The sequence below is a fragment of the Podarcis tiliguerta genome (assembly GCF_965153285.1).
Source record: "Podarcis tiliguerta genome assembly, chromosome: 1".
NCBI lineage: Eukaryota > Metazoa > Chordata > Lepidosauria > Squamata > Lacertidae > Podarcis > Podarcis tiliguerta.
In genome coordinates this window covers 62,328,613-62,349,027 of record NC_139534.1, presented here as the reverse complement: position 1 = coordinate 62,349,027, position 20,415 = coordinate 62,328,613, and the positions used below count along the sequence as shown (strand labels likewise).

Genomic DNA, 20,415 nt, shown 5'->3' with positions numbered 1-20,415 from the left:
TCTCTTAGTCTTATCTATGTTTTGTCTATGTTAGGATCCTTAGAACAAATAGCAGGGCTGGGAGATTGGGCAGTTGCAACACTGCTTCAGCAAGTATCTACAAGCAGCATATTTGAAGGGATGGAGGGAGGGCCAAAGTCCACAGCCTGGCAAATATGGAGCCAAAGGAACACCCCAGAAGGGAGAGCAGAGAGAGCGCTTAAGTCAGTTGGAGGGTTGGTTGTAAAATGCCTCATGGCAGTCAAGCAGCCGCCATGACACCCCAAAAGTTATTGATTTGTTTCATGCATTTCTCCATGTCACTCCTCCATCATATTTAATTCCCACAACAACCCTGTGAGGTAGGTTAGGCTAAGTGGCAATGACTGGCCCAAGTCAGGTGGACAAGTGGGGATTTGAACCCTGGTCTCCCGGGTCCTAGTCCAACACTCTAACCCCTATGCCACACATACTCTACTACTAACTACCTTAGTAATTGTGTTGCTCTGTATTGCTTTCCAAACACGGCCTTAATACAAAAAGAGGGGGCTGCTGATGGCCCCAGTATGCAGCTGTGCCATAGCAAGTAAAGTGGATTTGTTATACTGAGCTCTTTGACTATGAACAATGGGTTTACTTCCAAGTAAATGCATTCAGGATTGATGTGCACATATTCCAATTTAAGCTGATTTAAAAGCAATATGATAAAACCTGCTTAATACTCTTGGCTTAGCTTTTAGATCAGCCAACCCAGAACTGGAGTTTGTGATAAAAAAGAACGATCTCAAGTAGTATTAACAGTTTAAAGCTATTCTCTTCAGTAAATCTCTAGTGTATGTACATGTATATATCAAAATAAACTTGAAGAGCTGATCGTTTATCTTTTAAATCCTGCCTTTTTTATTAACTGGTTTGAGTCTTTCAATTAATGAATCAATTAAATATGTATATGTTGCATTTCAATTGCAGGTAATTTTTCAATATCTTTAATAAAAGTAACAATTTATTTTGATTAAATAGCACATATATTTTAATTTGGAAGGTCCCTTTGATCACATTACATGGATTAGAAGATGCATTTAAGACGAGCTACCCTTCACAGAGGCAACTGTACTTCAAAATCACCATATATAATTGGTTCATAATTGGCATTTGAATTGTTGTGAGGAATTAGATCATTCTCCCAGCTTATGCAAAACACATTTGTTGAGTATCAGTGAATATTTTAATCTGCAGGTCCAAGGCTTCTAACAAGTTATCTATCCAAACAGCTCAGAGGACAACAAACTGAAACATCTGGGTGGGGTGGGGGAGTTAATGAAAGGCCTTAGAACGATTTGTACATAGATTGGTCTCTACTGTGGCAGATGAAATGAGAGATGGTGGGGTAACCTCACCAAGTAGTCTACCACTTCCTTCCTGTGCCTTCTTTTCCTCTGTGTTGCTACATTTTCCGTGTGCTCATGGATGAAGCAACTCCTCCAAAATGGCTTGGACAAGAGGACACAGTTCTGAGGGCCCCTTAGATAGGCGAGAGCACAAGGTTCTCAAATCCCTTGCACAAGAGCTGAATAAAGGTGATGAAAGGAGAGACAGGAGTTACATTTAGAGCATTTAGGCTCCCTGATGACTGAGATCATGTATGTGCCGTGCTTTGAAGACTTAGTGCAAAGCTCTGCATGTCTACTAAGAAGCAAGTCCTGTTGAACTTAACGGGACTTTCAATATTTTTTCACATTTATTAAAATATTTCAAAACCGTAGCATTTTCTCTAGCAATTCAACCATATTTAAGTGCCACGTTAAAAGCCTGTTTACACACACATACGCACTCGCACACTTAAATTATTTACTGTGTTAATATTCTGCTAAATTAATAAATCAGAATATTTATGCGAGAGAAATAAATATATTTTTCGTTACATAGACTTTGTAGCTGTTCTCTTGATTTTTAAAGAAAAGGCAGTCTTTAATTCAAAGACAACGGCTTCATCCAGCGAGCCTCCCACACACCAGGATGTTATACAGCTGCCGCTGTGAGCCAGGAGTTCCCCCGCTGCACAGGTGATCAGCACTGTCAAGTCCTGCCAGTGTTGCTCACCTTGTTAGGAGAGAAGGGGGGGAGTGAGCCTCTGGAGTCAATCACCCACACCTCACACAGGTAATGATTGCTGTGAGAACAGTCAGCACGCACCAACACTTGTTTCCACGTGTGGCTTGCCCATGCTGATTGGGGCAAGTATTTCTAAAAGGGATATGCTCTCCATGGAAGCATTGTGAAAAAGATGCATGACATATACTGCTTGTGCATTTGCCCCAATCTATTTTCAATTTTGGGGAAATGTTTCCAGTCAATTTATAGTATTTCTAATTCTGGGCAACCCCTCACCTGATGTGTGCTCCATCCTCTGCTAGGGACACCTGTTTCCGTCTCCATGCCAACAAATCTACTTATCCCTCCCCACAGCCTAAGATGCTTGAAAAGAATTCTTTCGCCTTAGGGGGCTAGCACAGCTGGCCTGCTTTGCTTTTCTGCCTCACGGTTTGCAGATCTGCCAGATCTCTGAACATGAGAGCTTTTGCCTCATTGTTATGCGTTTGGATATTTCCCCCCAGATGATGCTGTCAGAGATGCTGTTGGGAGGAACTCAGCTGTGAAGATGTTTGTTTCATAGGGCAGTAAATTATCTATCTTTTGGAGAAAGTTCCTGCAGGACTTAATAATCGAGTCACTTCTCCTAACCTTCATTTACTTTGTGCTTCCCATTGTGCAGTACAGTGGTACCTCAGGTTACAGACACTTCAGGTTACATACGCTTCAGGTTACAGACTCTGCTAACCCAGAAATAGTACCTCAGGTTAAGAACTTTGCTTCAGGATGAGAACAGAAATCGCGTGGTGGTGGTGCGGCAGCAGCAGGAGGCCCCATTAGCTAAAGCGGTACCTCAGGTTAAGAACAGTTTCAGGTTAAGAACGGACCTCTGGAATGAATTAAGTTCTTAACCCGAGGTACCACTGTATATCACAGGTCTGGCTCAACAGAGCAGCTTCCACAGCTAGTGACAGGGAAGAAAGCCAATTCACGTTGCCTTTAAAACCAAATTTATCAAATGTACACTTCCCCCAAAACAATATGAGAACCTAAGCACAGCCATCCTTCGAAATTCACAGTTAACCAAATTTCACGATGCAGTTCCCCAACCACTGTTCACGAAAACGCATATGATAGGGGAAAGTGTGCTTTTATTAAAAAATCACGGTTTGCTGCAGAGATGCAGAGAACTGAATTTAAGACTGGTAAAATGAGAAGCTGAGAAAACCGAAACTGACAGCTTCTTCCACCCCCTATCTGTGACATATTTCATGATACAGAAAATAAAATAATAAACACCAAGCAGGAAATTGCTTGTTATTAAGGGTGGGGGCATTTGGCTCTGTCCAAATAATACCAGGCATAAACCTGCAGTCTGCCTCCCCATTCCCTAATCAATAAATGTCAACCTCCCAGAAAACTTATCCCATTGGCCCAGGTTGATTGCAGTTTAAGGGGCGTCCGCTTCTCCCTTTTCCTCCCCTTCTGCATCTAAGGAGTGTCATACTTCTTGAGCACTACTAGCTCATATCTCAGACACAGCTCAGAGTTAGGCCATCTTGGCTTTGATAGGTAAGCCATGGTATGTACCTGAAGAAAAATCCTTGGAATAAAGTGGGCTTTGGGAAGAAGGAAGTTGGGGCCCTTCCAAACAAATTTTAAACCTTAAACAAAATTTAAAGATAAAGGGTTGTCAGAACCAGCAAGCGACACTGTTGGTTGAATGGAACAACAGTTGCTCTACTCCTTTGTGAACAGGAAGTGACTCTTTAATGCGGTACTTCCTTTATGCTTCCAGCTAGCTGTTCCATCATCAACGCTCATGGAAACATATTTTATTTCACCTGACACAGACCCAGTTCACAGTTCTACCCATGTAGAATGGAGAAGACCCATACATGCTGACGCTATTCAATTTCTAGACTCCACAGCTCATTAAGCACTATTTGTCCCATAGGCCAGCCCAAGACCAAAGGACAAAATGGTCTCCCACCACCCAACCTTGTTCTGTGTACAGAAGCTGACTGGACCATCAGCTGAATCTTTTTTCAATCCTGACAATGATGTTCTCCACAGCACCTGAGGGCAATTGGCTAGTTAGGGAGGTTCTGATCAGGCCACATTGCACACATTGTTCTGTCCTCCAATAGAAGGTTATAACAAGAAGCTGCAGCAGGGGGAAGGACTACCACCACTGCCCCAAAGCCTCTGCCATCTGTCTCATGCAAGCCCCCACTTCCCTTTTCCCTCCAACTCCCCTCTCCACGTGCCTGCCTGCATGCATGCGTTTTTAAGAGTTGGGGCCTGCAGGTGGGCACTTGAGTTTTCTATAAATTGCCCCCGTAGTGTTTACCAGGGACAGTGAGCCACTCAGCATCACAAGAGGTGTCATAATCCTCCATAGGCTTATTGTAAAGATCAAGATTATACCTAAGTGTTGTTTCCAGCTCCTTTCATCGTTTCCAGCTTCAAGGCCATGTTGATGGTTGACAGTATGCTGCCTTTGAAGTTTTTGCCATGCTCTCCCTGCAGAGTCACAGCTCACCGCTGAACCTTCCCTAAGTCTCCAGGCTAAGTGGCCCCCTATGTCTCACATCTAGGGCATTTTTCTTACATCTCTTTCTCTCCATTCAGACTCCTGCTTAGTCTTGGGCTTCCTTCCTTTCACCTCTCACTTCAGGATCTAGCTCAGCTGGCCTCCACACTCCTTTTTGCACATGTTCCACTTCTGGAAATACAGATACATTCCTTCTTTCCTTCGAACACAGTGATGTGGCTCACTGCCACGCTGTTTCAATAGTCAGCAGTTTCCCCAGCTTACTTGCAAAGCCATGATGAAGAACAAGTACTTCTAGCTCCCGCAGCAGGAGTTCTCAGCATGCTCAGTCAAATATTGGGATATACCATTCAAAACCATCATTCTCTAATCCTTTGGAATGAAACTAAAATTATAGTCAATTTGCTGATAACAGCCAAATAATAGCTGCATTCCAAAAAGTAGTACATTAGCTAATTGAGGTTAATGGTAGCTGAGTTAGATTAATGGGTTCTTAAAGCATGAGAGGTTCTGCTAATAGATGCTTTATTGTTTTGTTGGAGTGCATGGCTATAATTTTAAGATACATATTTTTGTATTTTACTCGTTCCTAGGAAATGTCTTGCAAATCACAGTGAATCTTTGGTATTTATTTGTGCTCTCTTGTTCTCTTGTGGTATTTACATTTGTGCATATTTTGATATGAAGCCCTTCACTAAATTTGTAATTCCATTTGGTTTTTATAGATTGTAATTTAATTTGGATTTTATTTTGATAATAATAATAAATATCTGATTGGGGTTTGCAGTCCATTTGGAAATGGAATACTGAAGTGATGGCCATCATAGTGGCAATGCAATAAAGGTTCTGATCCATTATGCCTATTATCAACCTTTGACTGCCCAGTCCCATGCATGGAGTCCAGTGAGGCCTGTTCAACATTAAGGACGTATCCTTCTCTTGGTTTCAAAGTTCAGGTTGTGAGTGCTATTGCTTATGAAGCCAAAACAGTAAAAGCCTAAGGAAGGGAGGAGCACAGAAGAGAACATTGAGGACTGAGCATGCTCTGTGACCATCGAATGCTGATTGAGTCATGAGTGAGGCAGTGGTGTGCAATGAAAAACTAAGGTGGCCTGGAATCGAATGAATGACACTCCACACTGCAACATTTTGTTGTTGATCCCACATGTAACTGAAGCAGCAGATTGTTGTGAACTGCTCTGTGATATTCAGATGAAGGGCTATACAAATTTAATAAATAATAATGATAGATTGAGTCTCACAGGTGACTGGAAGGCCAGTCAATTATTATGTCCAGCATCTAATAAGCTCTCTCACTGCCATAGTTGGGATGGAGCACCTCATTAGCCTGCCCAGCAGACACACTGAGAAAAAGTCACATGCAGCTGCTCAGATTTTTTAGGTGTGAGGCAGGCAGAGTAGTTTTTCGAGCAACCCTGGTGTCAATAATGATGACTATGCTAAAAGAAAATGTCCTTGCAGTGAGAAATCTGAGTTAGTGGAAGACGGATAATCCTGCTTAATCCTTTGCCTGCTAATACCTTAAAAACAAGCTACTCTCTTCAACTGGCACCAGAAGCATTTTGCTCTATTCAGCGGCAGCACCCAAAAAGCCTCTCTTCCTTTCGGCCTGTGGACAGAGCAAGGTCCTGAAGACAGGAGCTTTTATGGACATTTGATCTGCAGCTGAGTAGCTTGTTCACCCAGTCAGTAATAGCTATTGCTGTTTTGTGATCATACAAGTGCCTCCTAAAACTGTCCCTAGTGCTCCAGAAACAGGTGACTATGAGGCAAAAAATAATTTGGAGTGCAGCTGCAAACTTGCTTACATTCAAACTCTGGGAACTCTTCTCAAAGGCAAGAGTTAATTCCATGGCACACATAATACAAAAGCACCACAAGGAAGTCCTCTGTGTATGCATTGCAAAACAGCAACTGCAGTTTGTATCTGAGAGAGATCTATCTGCAGTTTTCATGTCAGGAAAATACAACGCAGTCACGGCACAAAGTCATTTTGTACCTCAGCCTCCCAAGGCTTACAAATTCAGCCACACTTCCAAAGCTTTATTTACATCAGTTTAGTTGTAACAACAGGTCCTACCAAATTACAGGATTTAATGACTGGATTGTTTCAGGTCATGCAGCTACCATTGTTGCAAAATGGGTTTTAAGACATTTCACAGCTCAAGACAATTGTCTTTCCAGCAATAACATGGGGTCAGGCTGCGGGTAGGGTCTGTAAGGTGGATCGCTCTATGAAATGCAACTGTGGCCTGAGGACAGTCATCCCAAAAACAGCGCTGTAAAGGATTGGCAGAAAATGAGGTGGCAGGATAGGTGGAAAAGGAGCAGTGGGACTTGGATGGGGGATGAGGATTGGACTGAACAGCTGCATGGTTCCTATTACTCGCCGCCTTCAAACATCTTCTTCCTGCCTTCCATGCCAGACTTCTCCTCAATGTTCTTCCTCCAGTCACCCACGTCACGAAGATCCTTCTCCTATGGGAGGAAGGGGAGAAACAGTCAAGCTTGGTCAATGTCCTTGAACAAAGGGCCACATCCATTTGCTTTTCCTTACGCAGCCTTGCTTGACAGAGAGAATGCTACAAGCACTTGTGTAAGAACAAAGAGTGTCAGTTATATAGGGCTGGTTCACAAGCTCCCAGCCGGAAAGTTGAGCGTTGGTATCTATGAATCCCAAAACAGCATAAAACTCAACACAAAACACAGCAAGAAGTGAAAATGATTATTCTTCCAGACACAATTCAGAGTCTTGGACACTATGGGCCGCACCCAATGTTGGCCATACTGTGAGCAGACCCACCAAAATTAATAGACATGACTGACTCGAGCCCATTAATTTTTATGTGTCTGCTCTAAGTAAAACAGAGTTGGGTACAGCCTCATAATCAGAAAACCCTGGAAGTCAACTAACTGTACTGCTTTTGCAGTCACCTACTGCTTGGTTAAGCTGGATGCCCTTCCTGGTTCCTGTCATCTTCCAGCTGACTTAAAATGCAATTTTTAAAAACTCACTGTTGTCTAATTGTGGCCTTTTAAAATTCACCATTATCTCAGTAATGGTTCTTTGTTACCATTGTTATCAGTGTGCTTCTTGGATATGTCCTCCTTTAAGAAACCCACACAGCATGTTTCTTGCTGATTCATAGGAAGCAAACTGGTAGGTTTTCACTCTGACAGGTTTTGGTGGGAGTGGTGAGGGACGCAGAAAAAAAATGCAGGGCTATGAATAGTTGACAGTTTTTCCTTTTACTGCTTGTCTTAAAGCTTCGTATTTTATTCTGGCTTTAAAGGGTGGTGGTTTTTTTTAAATCAATGCTGTAAGTTGCCTTGAGACTCTATTTGGAGGGGGGGAGGTAAAACAAAAGAATGAATTTATGTTATTTTACTTGTGATCTGTAGCTTTAAATTAATGCACAACCCTATGCACATCTGCTCAGAAGCAAGCCCCGTTATGTTCAATCAGACTTATTCCCAAATATGTTCGTACAGGACTGCAGTCTAGATTGGACTGAAAGGTCATTGCCTGCATTTGTGCATCTGCAATTACAGTACTAGTAGCTACATACCTCCAAGAGGTAAAATGGAAAAAAAAACTGGCGTAATTGTCTTAAGTACAACCAAATATGATTGACATTGAATGTAGTACCAAAAAAAGGGGGGGGGTAAACAGCATCCCAGGCTTTCCCCCAACTGAGCTACTTTAGACAATTACCAGGTGAAGCAAAAGAAAGAACCTGAAGCTAGTTGCTAGTGACAAGGAAATGAATGCAACAAAGAAGTAAGGGAACATTGTTAAATGCTAACTAAGTAACTGGGCACTAAGGGGAGGAAAACTTGTAGGGCAGTAGATACCAGACCTGAACACAATGTGTCCATGTCTTTGACATGCAGTTTCATTACAAATCAGGATTTGGGTAGACAGCTTTGCTAAATTACACAGCAAAGTCATAGCGGATGCTTCTTTTAACCCCTTTCGATACCTTTTCAGTGTCTTCCTTCTTGACTTGCTTCAGGTTAGCTCTAAGATCCATGCAGACCTTGTGTTTGGAGCCCAGAAGGGCACGTAGCATAGCGTCTGCAGACATGCGGACTCTCTTCAGAGGTGGCCTCTTGAACTTGCCCCTCAGGTCAAACAGTTTCTGGCTCAAATCTTCAAGCTAGAGGGAGAGGCAGAGAAAGAAAAAGGTGCAAGGGTGGGAAAGGTGTCTGAAATTAGATTAGGGGGACACAGCACAAAGCACTACTCAATTATAGGACACAGCCTGACCAAGTAAAGTATACAGAAATTACAGGACAGAAGCAGGCACTTGAAGGAAGGATACAAAGGGAAAGTCGTTCTAGGAGTTACACTGAAGGTATGTCTGTACCTACTCTTTTCTGTGTGATAGCCCACAAATATACTACAAAGATGTACTACAAATATATGGCAAAGACTGCATTTAATCCCAAGAGTTGTCTCCTATTGCTCTGCTTCTGTTCTCACAAAAGAGGAACTAACCCTCCCACAGCTAATTTGAACATTACAAAATGTAATTTGTTCCATAACTTCTTCCTCCTTTTTACGCTTTTTAGAAAATTGGTGTCAATGTACCAATGCAACTACCCCTAGTAACAAGTAAACACTTTCTTCTAGGTGGCAGATGCCAGCCTTCCATATTTTCTTGGTGGTTTCTTATCCTACTGAACACACATCGTATATGTCAGGTATACCCTTTATGCACACCCTTAACACAGAAAGTGAGACCTCCGACAGTCTAGAAATGTAACTTTGAATCCATCTGTGGAATTTTTACCTTTGTTCAAGAGCTATATACAAGAAGTTATTGTATCCTTCTGGACCCAACCCACTCTTTGGAAACAAAAGTAGGACAATGAAACCCAGAAATTGAAACACACACTCAATAGAGCACAGAGCTGGATTACCTCCTTAGTAGTTTTCTGTAACTTAACCTCTGTGTCGTATCTTTCCTCATCAACCTCCTCTATCTTAGCATGAAGTTTTTTGCAAAATTCCTGTTGAGAAACAAGGAGAGATTATTAAAGAGGGTTGCTGAAACCCATAGGGCATTTCCTCCCCAGTCTTTCTGTGGGGAAATCTATATTTTATGTGTCTTCAGCACAGAGGTCTGGCTACACAGTTTCAGAAGTGTTCATGGTGAGTTCTTCAGTCCAGCTGCTTTTTTGAAAATCTCAGAACCTAAATCAAGTGGAGAGCATTTTCACAATCCAATCCTGTGTCTGTCTGCTCAGAAGTGAGTCTCAATGAATTCAGTGTGGCTTACCCATCAGGTGTCCTTTACCTACTTCCCTGGGAAATGTATGCATAGGCTTGCAGAATATAAATATATTAATAAATGGGATTCTCTTATGCCACTTCATGCTTTCTTTAGGATGGTGTGTGTGTGTGTGTGTGTGTGTGTTACTGAATTGCTAGTTTTGCATTAAAGTGTGTCCTTCATACCAAGGAATCCGGATTCACACCTGATGTAATTTACAGCTTAATTCTTTTTCTTTACTTACTTCTGTGGGACTTGGGTTTGTTGTCAAAGCAGAGCTAAGGAGAACATTCCATGAGCACAAAATTTGTCACTGCATGATGGAATACTCACCCCCTCTCTGTCTGCCCCAAATGCCCCTTAAATCTGTTCTGTGGGTTCCCCTAACCCTCCAGAGCAGATTTGGGAATATTGTGGGGCATGAACAGGGCTGGATGGGGGGGGCGTGGATCCCATTGCACTAGTGCTAATCCTTGCCCTATTACAACCACATAGCTGAATACTGTCCTTAGTTCATAGTTGTGTCCCTAATATTGCACTCTCAGCCACCTCCTTCACTGGACTAGATTCCACTGCAGAACAAGAAACCTGCTATGTGGTTAGATGCAATGATGGCTACTTGCATAGGCCCTGCTGAGGGATGTGAATTATTTTATCAAGAGATTATTGAGCAAGTCATGAAAGGTGGTGGAGGCATTTTGCTTGCCATGGTTGAGTCTGCTTTCCCCTCAGTCAGGGACACTGCATCAGAGCTCAGTGACCAGGGGACTGTGGGACAGGAAGAGATGTGGGTGCAAAATTTTCAGGAAAACTTAAAGACTCTTGGTGTATCCAACCATAAACTGCAGAAAAGCAGCATATTTCTGGAAAACACATTGTAGTTGCTTCTTCATACCTCATGTTAACACAGGTCAGTGAGACACATAAACACTTTTTTTTTAAAAAAGCAAAGGGTTCTGTGCCTTTGAAATGTGTATCTGATGTAGGAGGCTCCCTTAAACAGCAATCCTAAACCAATATTCCCAGTAGTAAGCCCTACTGAACACTTTAGGCCTTACTTTTGAATAAGCACGCACAGGGGTGGACTGTTGTTTACAACAATAGTCACTCAATGTGCAGAAGCAATGACCAGGCCAGATATATAGGTGATTCTGAGTGAAAAAAATCACACGGGAGCTGAACATGACGGAATGTGTGTGTGTATACAGCCCTAGAAATACAGTCCAACCTTACTTAAATGATGTCTTTGCTTCAAAAGCAACATAGGAGCAAAAACACAATAACAAATGTTGCAACTCAATATGTCAACCTTGATCACTAAACAACAGTATGGATTTTGATAAAATATCCTATGTCAGGTTTGAAAGGAACCTGGTGCCCTCCAGCTGTTGATGACCTCTAGCTCCCTTTATTCTAAAACATTGGCTAAACTGGCTGGGCCTGATGGGAGTTGGAGTCCAACAACATATGGAGGGTCTACACTTCCCCACCCTTGTTCTATGTAGCTGTTTCTACCAATGCTGTTGCATCATGTATTATCAGGCAAAGTTGTTAAGCAAAGCTGTGTTCTAAAAAATAAAATAAAAATCACTGTCTGGACCAATATGCATTCACTCGCATGCTCTGTGAAGACCTAGTGTGAAAGGAGATTTATCATTTACACAGGCATGTCCAGACCTCTGGGTTTGAAGATTGTTTGGAGCAGGCAATGGACTGAGACCAAAGTAGAGGTGAATGAAATTAAATAATAACAATAATAATATAATAATAAACCTTTATTGTCACTACACCTCAGAACTACACCTTAGAACTGACATCCTATGTTGCGGTTCTTGTGCAGCAGTGAATGGAGGAGATTAAATTATTACCTGCAATTCTTGCATGGAACTTGGGAGTGACAGAGGTGGGCAGTGCTCTGCAAGGTAGTTGGCCTTTTCTTGTTCTTTGGCTACAGCTTCTTTTTCAAGTTCACCAGCAGCAATCTGGAGCATAACACTCTGGAGGATAAAGTTGGGACAAGCACAATGACTGGGGGAACAGAACGACTTCTCAAGGCAATCGTCATCATACACAATGATACACAAACACCCACCAGGGTGAAGTGCTGGGCATAGAGAAATGGACTGGGCAGAGCCAGCATGGGCCTAATGGGGAAAGGGTAGGATGGGGTTTGGAAGCTGTGGCCCTCCAGATTTTATTGAACGCCCAACTCCTATTAACCCCAATCGGAATAGCCAACCGTAAGGGTTGCTTAGAGCTGTAGGCCAACAATATCTAGAGCAGGGGTCAGCAACCTTTTTCAGCCATGGGCTGGTCCACCGTCCCTCAGACCATGTGGTGGGCCAGATTATTATTTTTTTGGGGGGGGGAATAAATGAATTCCTATGCCCTACAAATAACCCAGAGATGCATTATAAATAAAAGGACACATTCTACATTCTACTCATATAAAAACACACTGATTCCCGGACCATCCGCAGGCCACATTGAGAAGGCGATTGGGCTGCATCCGGCCCCCAGGCCTTAGGTTGCCTACCCCTGATCTAGAGGTTCACAGGTCCCCCATTTCTGGTGTATGGCCAGGGCTTATGCTCATGGCCAGGCTCTGCCATGACTTCACTGGGTGGTCTTGGGAAAGCCACTGCCCCTTAGCTTCAGTATCCTGTGTAAAACGAATACAATAATGTTTGGATACAGAGTCAAGCTAGTTGTAACAGCAGATGTTCTGTTTGCTTAAACATGCAGCTGCGCCAGTCATGTAGAAAGAGAGGGTAGGCACTGATTTTAACAATAAAAAGGATCCATATCTGAGAGGTTCAAAACCATACCTGCCCTCAACACACACACTTCTGGATTATGTCCACGCAGATTCTCTCCCTGAGCACCTTTTTCCTCAGATCAGCTCCAGTATCACAAGTTGCCTCAGCTTGGCAAAAAAACACTGGGGGGGGGAGGTGTGGTGGAGAAGTCTCAACACCATCCATCCATCCATCTGCCCCCTTCCCTGTTGACATATGGGTGAGGGGGCCTCTTCCACATGATTGTGGCAGCTCTGTGTCTAAACTGCCATCATTGCTGCCACTGCCATGGCAAGTGTGGGGCTGTTGTACTTGAAAAGTTAAACATGGCAGACTTTGTGAAGCAGCTCCCAGTGGTCAGGAATGGCGGGAGCTGTCATTAAGCAGTATCTGGAAGGCCACCAGTTCCCTATCCATGCCGTCAAGTGTCTGACATTTTAAAAGAGCTCTTGTAGATGAAAAGCAACAATAGAAAAGGGTCTTAGTGTGGAATAGTCAGGCCAATTTTCTGTAGATGTCAAGAAGGCCTTTGGAAAAGGGGCCACTCAGGCAGAGTTCAGTGCTGTGAGGCTTAGAGCTTTTTACCATCCACATCTCTTATCCAAGGGGAAAAGTAAGAAAGAAACAGAAGTCGTTTTGTTAGGAACGACCAGAGAGAAAAGGTACCTTGAGATGCTGCCGGCGGGCAGTGATTGCCCTCTTCTTTTTCTGAAATGGCAAGAAGCAAAACGAGAAAGAAGTGGGTTACTTAAGTGTTTTGTCCTTCTCACAGTCACAGCCGATTTCTCCCCCTCCCCCAGGCATGTCTTTTGACATTGCTTCAAGAGGCAATTGGGTATAGATGTCAAGATTTGCCCTCGAATGATGCTAATTGGACCCTTTGCTTCTGCAAGTTGGCTCCTCATAACAACAGCACATTCTATCTCTGGTGCTTTGGGGCAGAGGGAATAGCCATTCATGTTTTGAATAGCTCCCTGACCTGCTTGCTGTACTTTCATTTGAGGGCATCCCATCCAAGTCATGAATGTTTAAGAAATCTGATAAGGTCACCACAGTATGGGGGCAGCCAGACCAGAATTTGGCCTTTTAAAGGTGACTTTTAAAGGCAATGGAAAGACTTGGCTCTACTGCAGTAGGCTTTGGTCAAAATCTATCATTAGTGTGCCTACGTATGCTATGAGATGCTTCTTCCAGAAGCCCATTTTGTAACTCTTTCTTGTGCAATTTATCCCTATGGGAAAATCCATTTTAATACATGTGGTGGGGACTAAGCAAAAGAGAGGGGAAGTTTGTTCCCAAGTGAAAAGAAAAGAAACCAAATGCACCAGTAAGAAAAGGAACCCATATGGTAAGTCATATATGTTTCGATGGGCCCTTCTTCAGCTGCTCTAGATTTCTGAGGCCTAGAAGGTGGTTATAAAACTCAGGGCCTTTTTAGTGGTTTCCCCTGCGCTATGAAACTATCCATCCAAGGAAGTCCACCAAGACACCTCCCTTCTGACTGTTAGGGATCTGGTAAAATAAAAATAAAGCCCTTGAGGGGGGGGGTTACCTAATTGTTAAGACTGTAAAACTAATGTCTGTTTGTTCTCTTGTATTAGTTGCTTAATTTTGATTAGTGGTCTTAATTGGATGGCTTTAATGGTTTTAAACAGTTCTGACTGCAGTTTGCTATGTTATGTGTAAGCTACTTTAGCGATCCTTTTAGATAAATAGGAGGGATGGGAAACAAACAAACAAATGTATGAATAAAGGCATACATGCTGTCAACAACCACCACCACAACCACCACCACAACAACCTAACACTGAACAGTACAAAACCATCACAGAGGCAGACCAAGTGTGACATACTCTGCTACAACCAAAATTTGGGCTAGCAAATGTTCCAGTTACAACAGTAAGATTTTTGGAGCAGAACAGGGACCTCACCTACTAAATAGTACTAATAGAGTACTATTTCAGCAGCTCCTGGAATGGCACCCAAGATCTATCATGGCATAATCTTGTATGCCTGTAGGCCTCTGGCATGGCAAGGGGGCAGTGAGATCACTGACTGCATCTTGCCAAAGGCCTCTATGCTTGTGAGGAAAGGCCTACTGTAGCCTGAACATGCTACTTCACATGCACAGAAGCATCCAGTCAAGAAGGGTCAGTAATGCCCTTGACACCTTGCTATTCAGAGAATGCACAGCAATTATCAGCTTCACTTCCAGGCATAACCAGGTTGCATTAGGCCCCTCTGCAGATGCCCAGAGGGCATTCCAGACTCCACAATCTTCTCTAGAGTTTAGGCAGAGCAGAAGTAACACATGCCTTGCCCTTCTAAAACTTTCTGAAGGTACATAAGGTACTCTTTAATGTCCTAGAGTCCTAGACCATTGTTACTAATCTCAACTTCTAGTGTCTCTGTTTTCACTGCCTTCCATCAGGATGAGATTAGATGATAAATGTGGACAAACATATTGGCAGCTTAAAGAAGCAGGGATCAGCCTTCTGGTCAACGACAGTCCCTAGGGCCAGTCCACTCTAATAGCTCTTCTGTGAGTAATCTATTAATACCCACAGAAGCTGCTAACACAATTTCTAAGTCAGCCTGGCAAATAGGTGTCCACATTTCCTTATTGCAGTGTCAGCAATGGCAAACAGGAGAAAAAGAGCCCCCAAAGAGCACATCCTCCTCTTGTTGGATTTTTAAAAATACCACTATTGAACCACTTATTATTATAGTAGAAGTAGTGTACTGGGAGGGTGGATTTGAGTGAAACATAGTTGTGAGCTTTGCATGGAGGATCATTGTTGGAAGCTGCCCAGAGTGGTTGGGGAGGCACGGCCAGATGGGCGGGGTATAAGTAATAAATTATTATTATTATTATTATTATTATTATTATTATTATTAATCATTGCACACCTTGGAAGTTCTTTGATGGGGGTGGGGCAAGGCAACCCAGTATCAGAGATGGGGGTGCAAGCTTTCCCAAGTGGGACAGCATTTCACTTCTTCTTGTTAGAACCTTTCATTTATGCAAGAAAAATGAAACGGTTGCACTAAAGGGTGCCACTGAGGAGAGCCTAAATTTGCATGTACACAGGCACAAACACACACACACACAGCTGTCTCTTCATTTCCATAGCACCATTCTAGATTCCATCTTGTGATGGAATGTTGGGAGGGTGGAATGGAATGTTTGAAACTCGCTTATAGAAGAGGAGGAAAGACAATGCTTTTTGGTTGATGAGTAATCTTCACTGCCCTGCAAGCTCTTCTCCAAGAGGGCAGAGTTTATCCCAGACTGATAGCATGACCATGCCAGTGCTCTTCTGATCCAAAGTTCTACCCATGAACCTCACCCCATCCACCCCAGCCAAAATAGAAAGGGAAACTTACTTCTTCACTGGTTTGGGAGAAAGAAATAGACACAAGCAGAAAGCAAGGAAGGAAAAACAGATGGTTAGTTTTGAGAATAAAAAGACAGATTCTATGATCCAAAAGACTGAGCATGGAGCAATAAGGGCAATAGTGGGCAAAGCATTTTTGGAAATGGTTAAAATCCCACCCATCTATTGTTTGGCAGGGAAGGAAGGGGAAAGATAAGCCAGATAACCAGAAGAATTGTAACTTTTTGAAAGAGCTCTTTGCACACAGCTCCAGCCTGCTGGGTTGCATCTATTTGCATGTGCCTCTCTCCATCCAGTTGACGATATGCATAGAGAAGCCGATGCAGCACATGCACTAGACAGATGGGAGTGCAGAAAAGTATTACTTCTTGTTGACAGGATTGAAAGAAAAATTGTAGCTCTAGAATTGTGTTTCTAAAAATGTGTTCCACAAGATAAACACAACAGTAACTTACTCAGACATCTTGGTTTTGTTGATGAGCACCTGCAACAAACCAAAGACATATATATATATTTAATACAAGTGTATTGTTTGGATTAAACAACATTGGTCACTACTAGAAAATAGAAATTGGTTTGTACTTATTGCCCAACTGCTCCCCATCTGCTGAGTGAGGAAGTAGTTGCCAAATGTATGGAAGGCAGCGATATACATTCTCTCTTTTTCCCCCGTATAATTTTTATTAATTTTTCCTTTTATAACACAACAAATCCAACCTTACAATAATAAACAAATATACTCTTTGCTCAGTCGCAATGGGAAAAACCTATCTATACCAAGCCTTCCAGAAAACTTGCAAGTTTTAACCCTTGTAGAACACTGTGTGCTGAAACCTCTGCAATAAACTCGTATTGCAGCCGGTGTGAGGAGACAAAGCATGCTTTGCTACTTAGTCAATAGCTTACATTTTATTGCAAGTGATTCTTATCAGTACATGTATGCATTCTACTGACTGCTATAATGGTGGTAACCAGAGAAGTACACAGCTATACATTTAGGAATTTGCTTCCATTTCAGTGGCTTCTCGAGAACAAGTTGCATTAAACTTTAAGGTTTTCCTGTATTTTTGTATTGTTTCAAATCGATTATTTAAAAGGTATGTGCCTCGCCCACCCCCCACCCCCCACCAGTGTGTGAACTACTTTGCTATCTTTGGATCGCAAACGGATGGCCATTATACTCAGAATGAGACAAGGAAGAGTTAAAAGATGGCCAGAAAGGACACCCCCGAAGGCCATGGCTGACCTCCCGAAAGAAACCTTATCCTGAAAAATGTGTAGGGCCTATCACATAATGGAGAAGAAAGTGCTTCTAAAAATGGCTTGCAAAGGAGCTGCAGCTGTCTCCTTGGGTTGTGGCCTGCCTGTCCTAGTGACTCAGGAGGGCCAATAAGGGGAGTCACTGTGGTAACCACAGGTGGCAAAGGTGCAAATGACAGTGGGCGTGACATATACTAGAAATAAAACAAAATACAAATAAGGAACAACAGAGTGAAATCACGCCAATCATCAAAATAGACGTTTGTGTCATTTGCAGTTTTGTATCCTTTCTGTATTTTCTACTGTATATCCCAACTTGTCAGTTGCCTTTTTTGCAGAAATGTCAGCATGCTACTTGTGAAACCAGCACCACTCAGACTCACTGAAAACAAAGCACTCTATTTTAATCATTTTCTTAGCAGCAAGTGCGAAAAAGGTCACGCGGTCAAGCATTACATCTTCCCCTTTCTTCTTCAACAAGTGGCATTTCCATCTGCTCCCTACCGCCCCAAAATTGCTTACTCAAATTAGTTATGCTTTTCTTTCCTGAAAGGCAAATTCGTATGCTTTCTTCTTTTTCTTTTCCTGGTTAGGCTTTCTCTACCGAGCAAGTTTTAATGTAAAAACAGGCCATGTTTTCAGCAGGGAAATTTGACGGCATTCTCAAGCTCAGGTTTCGAGGTGCAAATTTACACTGCAGATTCCTTAACATCGTGGGAATTAAATCGGAGGACGGAGTAAATCTGAGCTTTCCAGCTCTTGAATCATGAGAGCCAAAGCCACTTTTATGGAGTGGGACCAGCAACAAAGTCCGATGAAATTGATTGCTGTAACAGGCTAAAGAGAGAAGACAGATGGGTGCTCAGAGGACAGACTTTGACTCCAACACTGGGGTTTAGATCCTCCCCCCCAGTCAAGAATCATTAATCTAGGAACCACAGAGTTTCTACTCTTTCTTTCAGCCTTTTTGAACAGCAAGCGGGGGGGGGGGGTCAATAAGAGACATGCAAAGGGCTCACCTAAGTCCCAAGAAGAAAAACACACAGCGCTGGTGGGAGGACTGGATCAACTGGCAAGCCACAGGCAGCTGGCTTACTGAGGAGGTATAAATGTGTTTCTTAAACAGCTCAGCAAAAAACCCATTCTCTTTAAGGGCATGGAGTCTTCCTTAGACCAATGGTGTGTAAGGTTCCAGAAATACAAACCACCCCCCTCGGCTAAAGCAATCAATTTGGGAAGCAGTCAAGAAGTCTTGGAGAAGTCAGGCAGCAGGGAGAATAACAGAAGAGGAAGTGTATTTTGCAGAGTGTTGGGAGCACAGTCATATATTTTACATGGTAAACAGGTAAAATGAATCCAGTGAAAGACACATATGAAAAATATACATATACACATGCTCAGAACTTCAGTTAATTTTTAACATAGACAACGTTTACAGGGCCCACCTTAATTCCCTTGTGCACCCAATTCAGGTACATACTACCTTATTGATCTTTTTGTATTTATGCCACACCTTTTCTCCAAGTACACATTGGATTCTCCTATTGTACCCTTACAACAACCCTATGAGGTAGGCTAGGTGAAGTGATAATAATCTATATAGCGTGTTAGTGTGTTCAAAGTGCTTCATACGTAGTAATCCAGAAGGCAAGGTAAAGTAAATGTCAGCAGTTCATGATGGGGAGTGGGGGGAGGGGGGAGTCGTGGTTCAGAAACAGTAGCTTGTCTAACACCGCCTAGCAAATTCATTGCAGAAGCAGAATTTGAACATGGGACTTCCTGATTCACAGCTCAGTTTCGTTGCCACTGTGCAACTGAACAAATTGCCTGAGGCTACTCAGCAAATTTCTCAACCAAGCAGGAATTTGAAGCAAACTTTTTACATAAGGGCTAGTCCAATACATTTTGCAGCATGAAGCAAAGGTCCTCCCTACGAACTTACAGTTGAATTTTACTTCATAAATTGCACTGGGCCATCAACCTCCACCACACCTGAGGGAAGCAGGCAGCACACAGAGCCTCACCACAACTCCCTATTTGCTGCCTCCAAATCTGTTGCCACCATGGCCACCCCACTCTGTCTAAGACAGTGGTGGCCAGACTTGGCCCTCCAGCTGTTTGGGGACTACAATTCCCATCATCTCTGACCACTGATCCTGTTAGCTAGGGATGATGGGAGTTGTAGTCCAAAAACAGCAGGAGGGCCAAGTTTGGTCACCACTGGCTAAGAGAAGGGTCAGCATCCTACAGCCCAAATCCACCACTTTCCCACAAATTCTAATTGGGTATCGTTTAAGAAGTCAATACCGAGGAAATAATCACATTCATCAGCTGCAGCTTTAAGCTGCACGGTCCATGAAAACTGGCTTTTCAAGTTTATATCCAAGGAAGATGGATTTTAAGGCTTCTCAGTAGTTTGGTGGATTTCGGATGTTCTCTTCCCTCCTGCTCCTCCTCTCCCTTTTCAATGCTTCCCGCAGACTCAATACATCCACGTTTGACACGCTGTGCAGGTACAGATCTTAAGTTCAAAGAGATACTAAAGAAGGATTACAGCACCCAAGGCAATACTGCTGTATAAATTCTCCTCACAGCTTCCAGCAAATCTCATTCCCCTGACAGCAGCAAGCAGGGCTAGTATAGCACTGGAATGCTGATCCTTAAAGGTGCTGAATGGCTAATATGATGATGATGATGAAGAAGAAGAAGAAGAAGAAGAAGAAGAAGAAGCCCAAACCTGCCTTTTTGGTATGATAGCCTCTCTTCCCACAGGGTCTTCTTGGGCTACCTAGGACAGACAGAAATAAGTACAAGAGCCCCCAAATACATGCTATTTCTAAATGCAAGCAATGGGTTTGCCATGTATTGATCATAGAGATAATTATGTACAAAAACTGGGGTGGTTGCATTATCTAGACATCACACAGGAAGATAGTTTGCTGTTAATTATAAATGTGACATTGATCAGGGCAATTTGTATAGAAATAACCCCAAGTGCAGAAGGCAGTTTCTCCATGTGCTATAGAGGGAAG

At 42.8% G+C, this 20,415-nt stretch overlaps 1 protein-coding gene across 2 annotated transcripts; it reads right to left on the bottom strand.

Annotated features, from left to right (window-relative positions):
- Nucleotides 1-6,676: 6,676 nt before the first annotated feature.
- TNNI2 (troponin I2, fast skeletal type) lies at nucleotides 6,677-18,548 on the bottom strand. 2 transcript variants are annotated; one of them, XM_083425803.1, is made up of 7 exons: nucleotides 18,403-18,548; nucleotides 16,579-16,607; nucleotides 13,392-13,433; nucleotides 11,796-11,924; nucleotides 9,575-9,664; nucleotides 8,632-8,808; nucleotides 6,677-7,126 (listed from the first exon to the last, which is right to left on the bottom strand). In XM_083425803.1, the coding sequence occupies exons 4-7, from the start codon at nucleotides 11,916-11,918 to the stop codon at nucleotides 7,031-7,033; spliced, it is 486 nt and encodes a 161-aa protein (XP_083281929.1). In that variant the 5' UTR covers nucleotides 11,919-11,924; nucleotides 13,392-13,433; nucleotides 16,579-16,607; nucleotides 18,403-18,548; the 3' UTR covers nucleotides 6,677-7,030. The 2 variants fall into 2 exon arrangements, with proteins under 2 accessions (XP_083281929.1, XP_083281928.1); XM_083425802.1 differs by having other exon boundaries at nucleotides 13,392-13,427; nucleotides 16,566-16,607; nucleotides 18,403-18,521.
- Nucleotides 18,549-20,415: the final 1,867 nt, after the last annotated feature.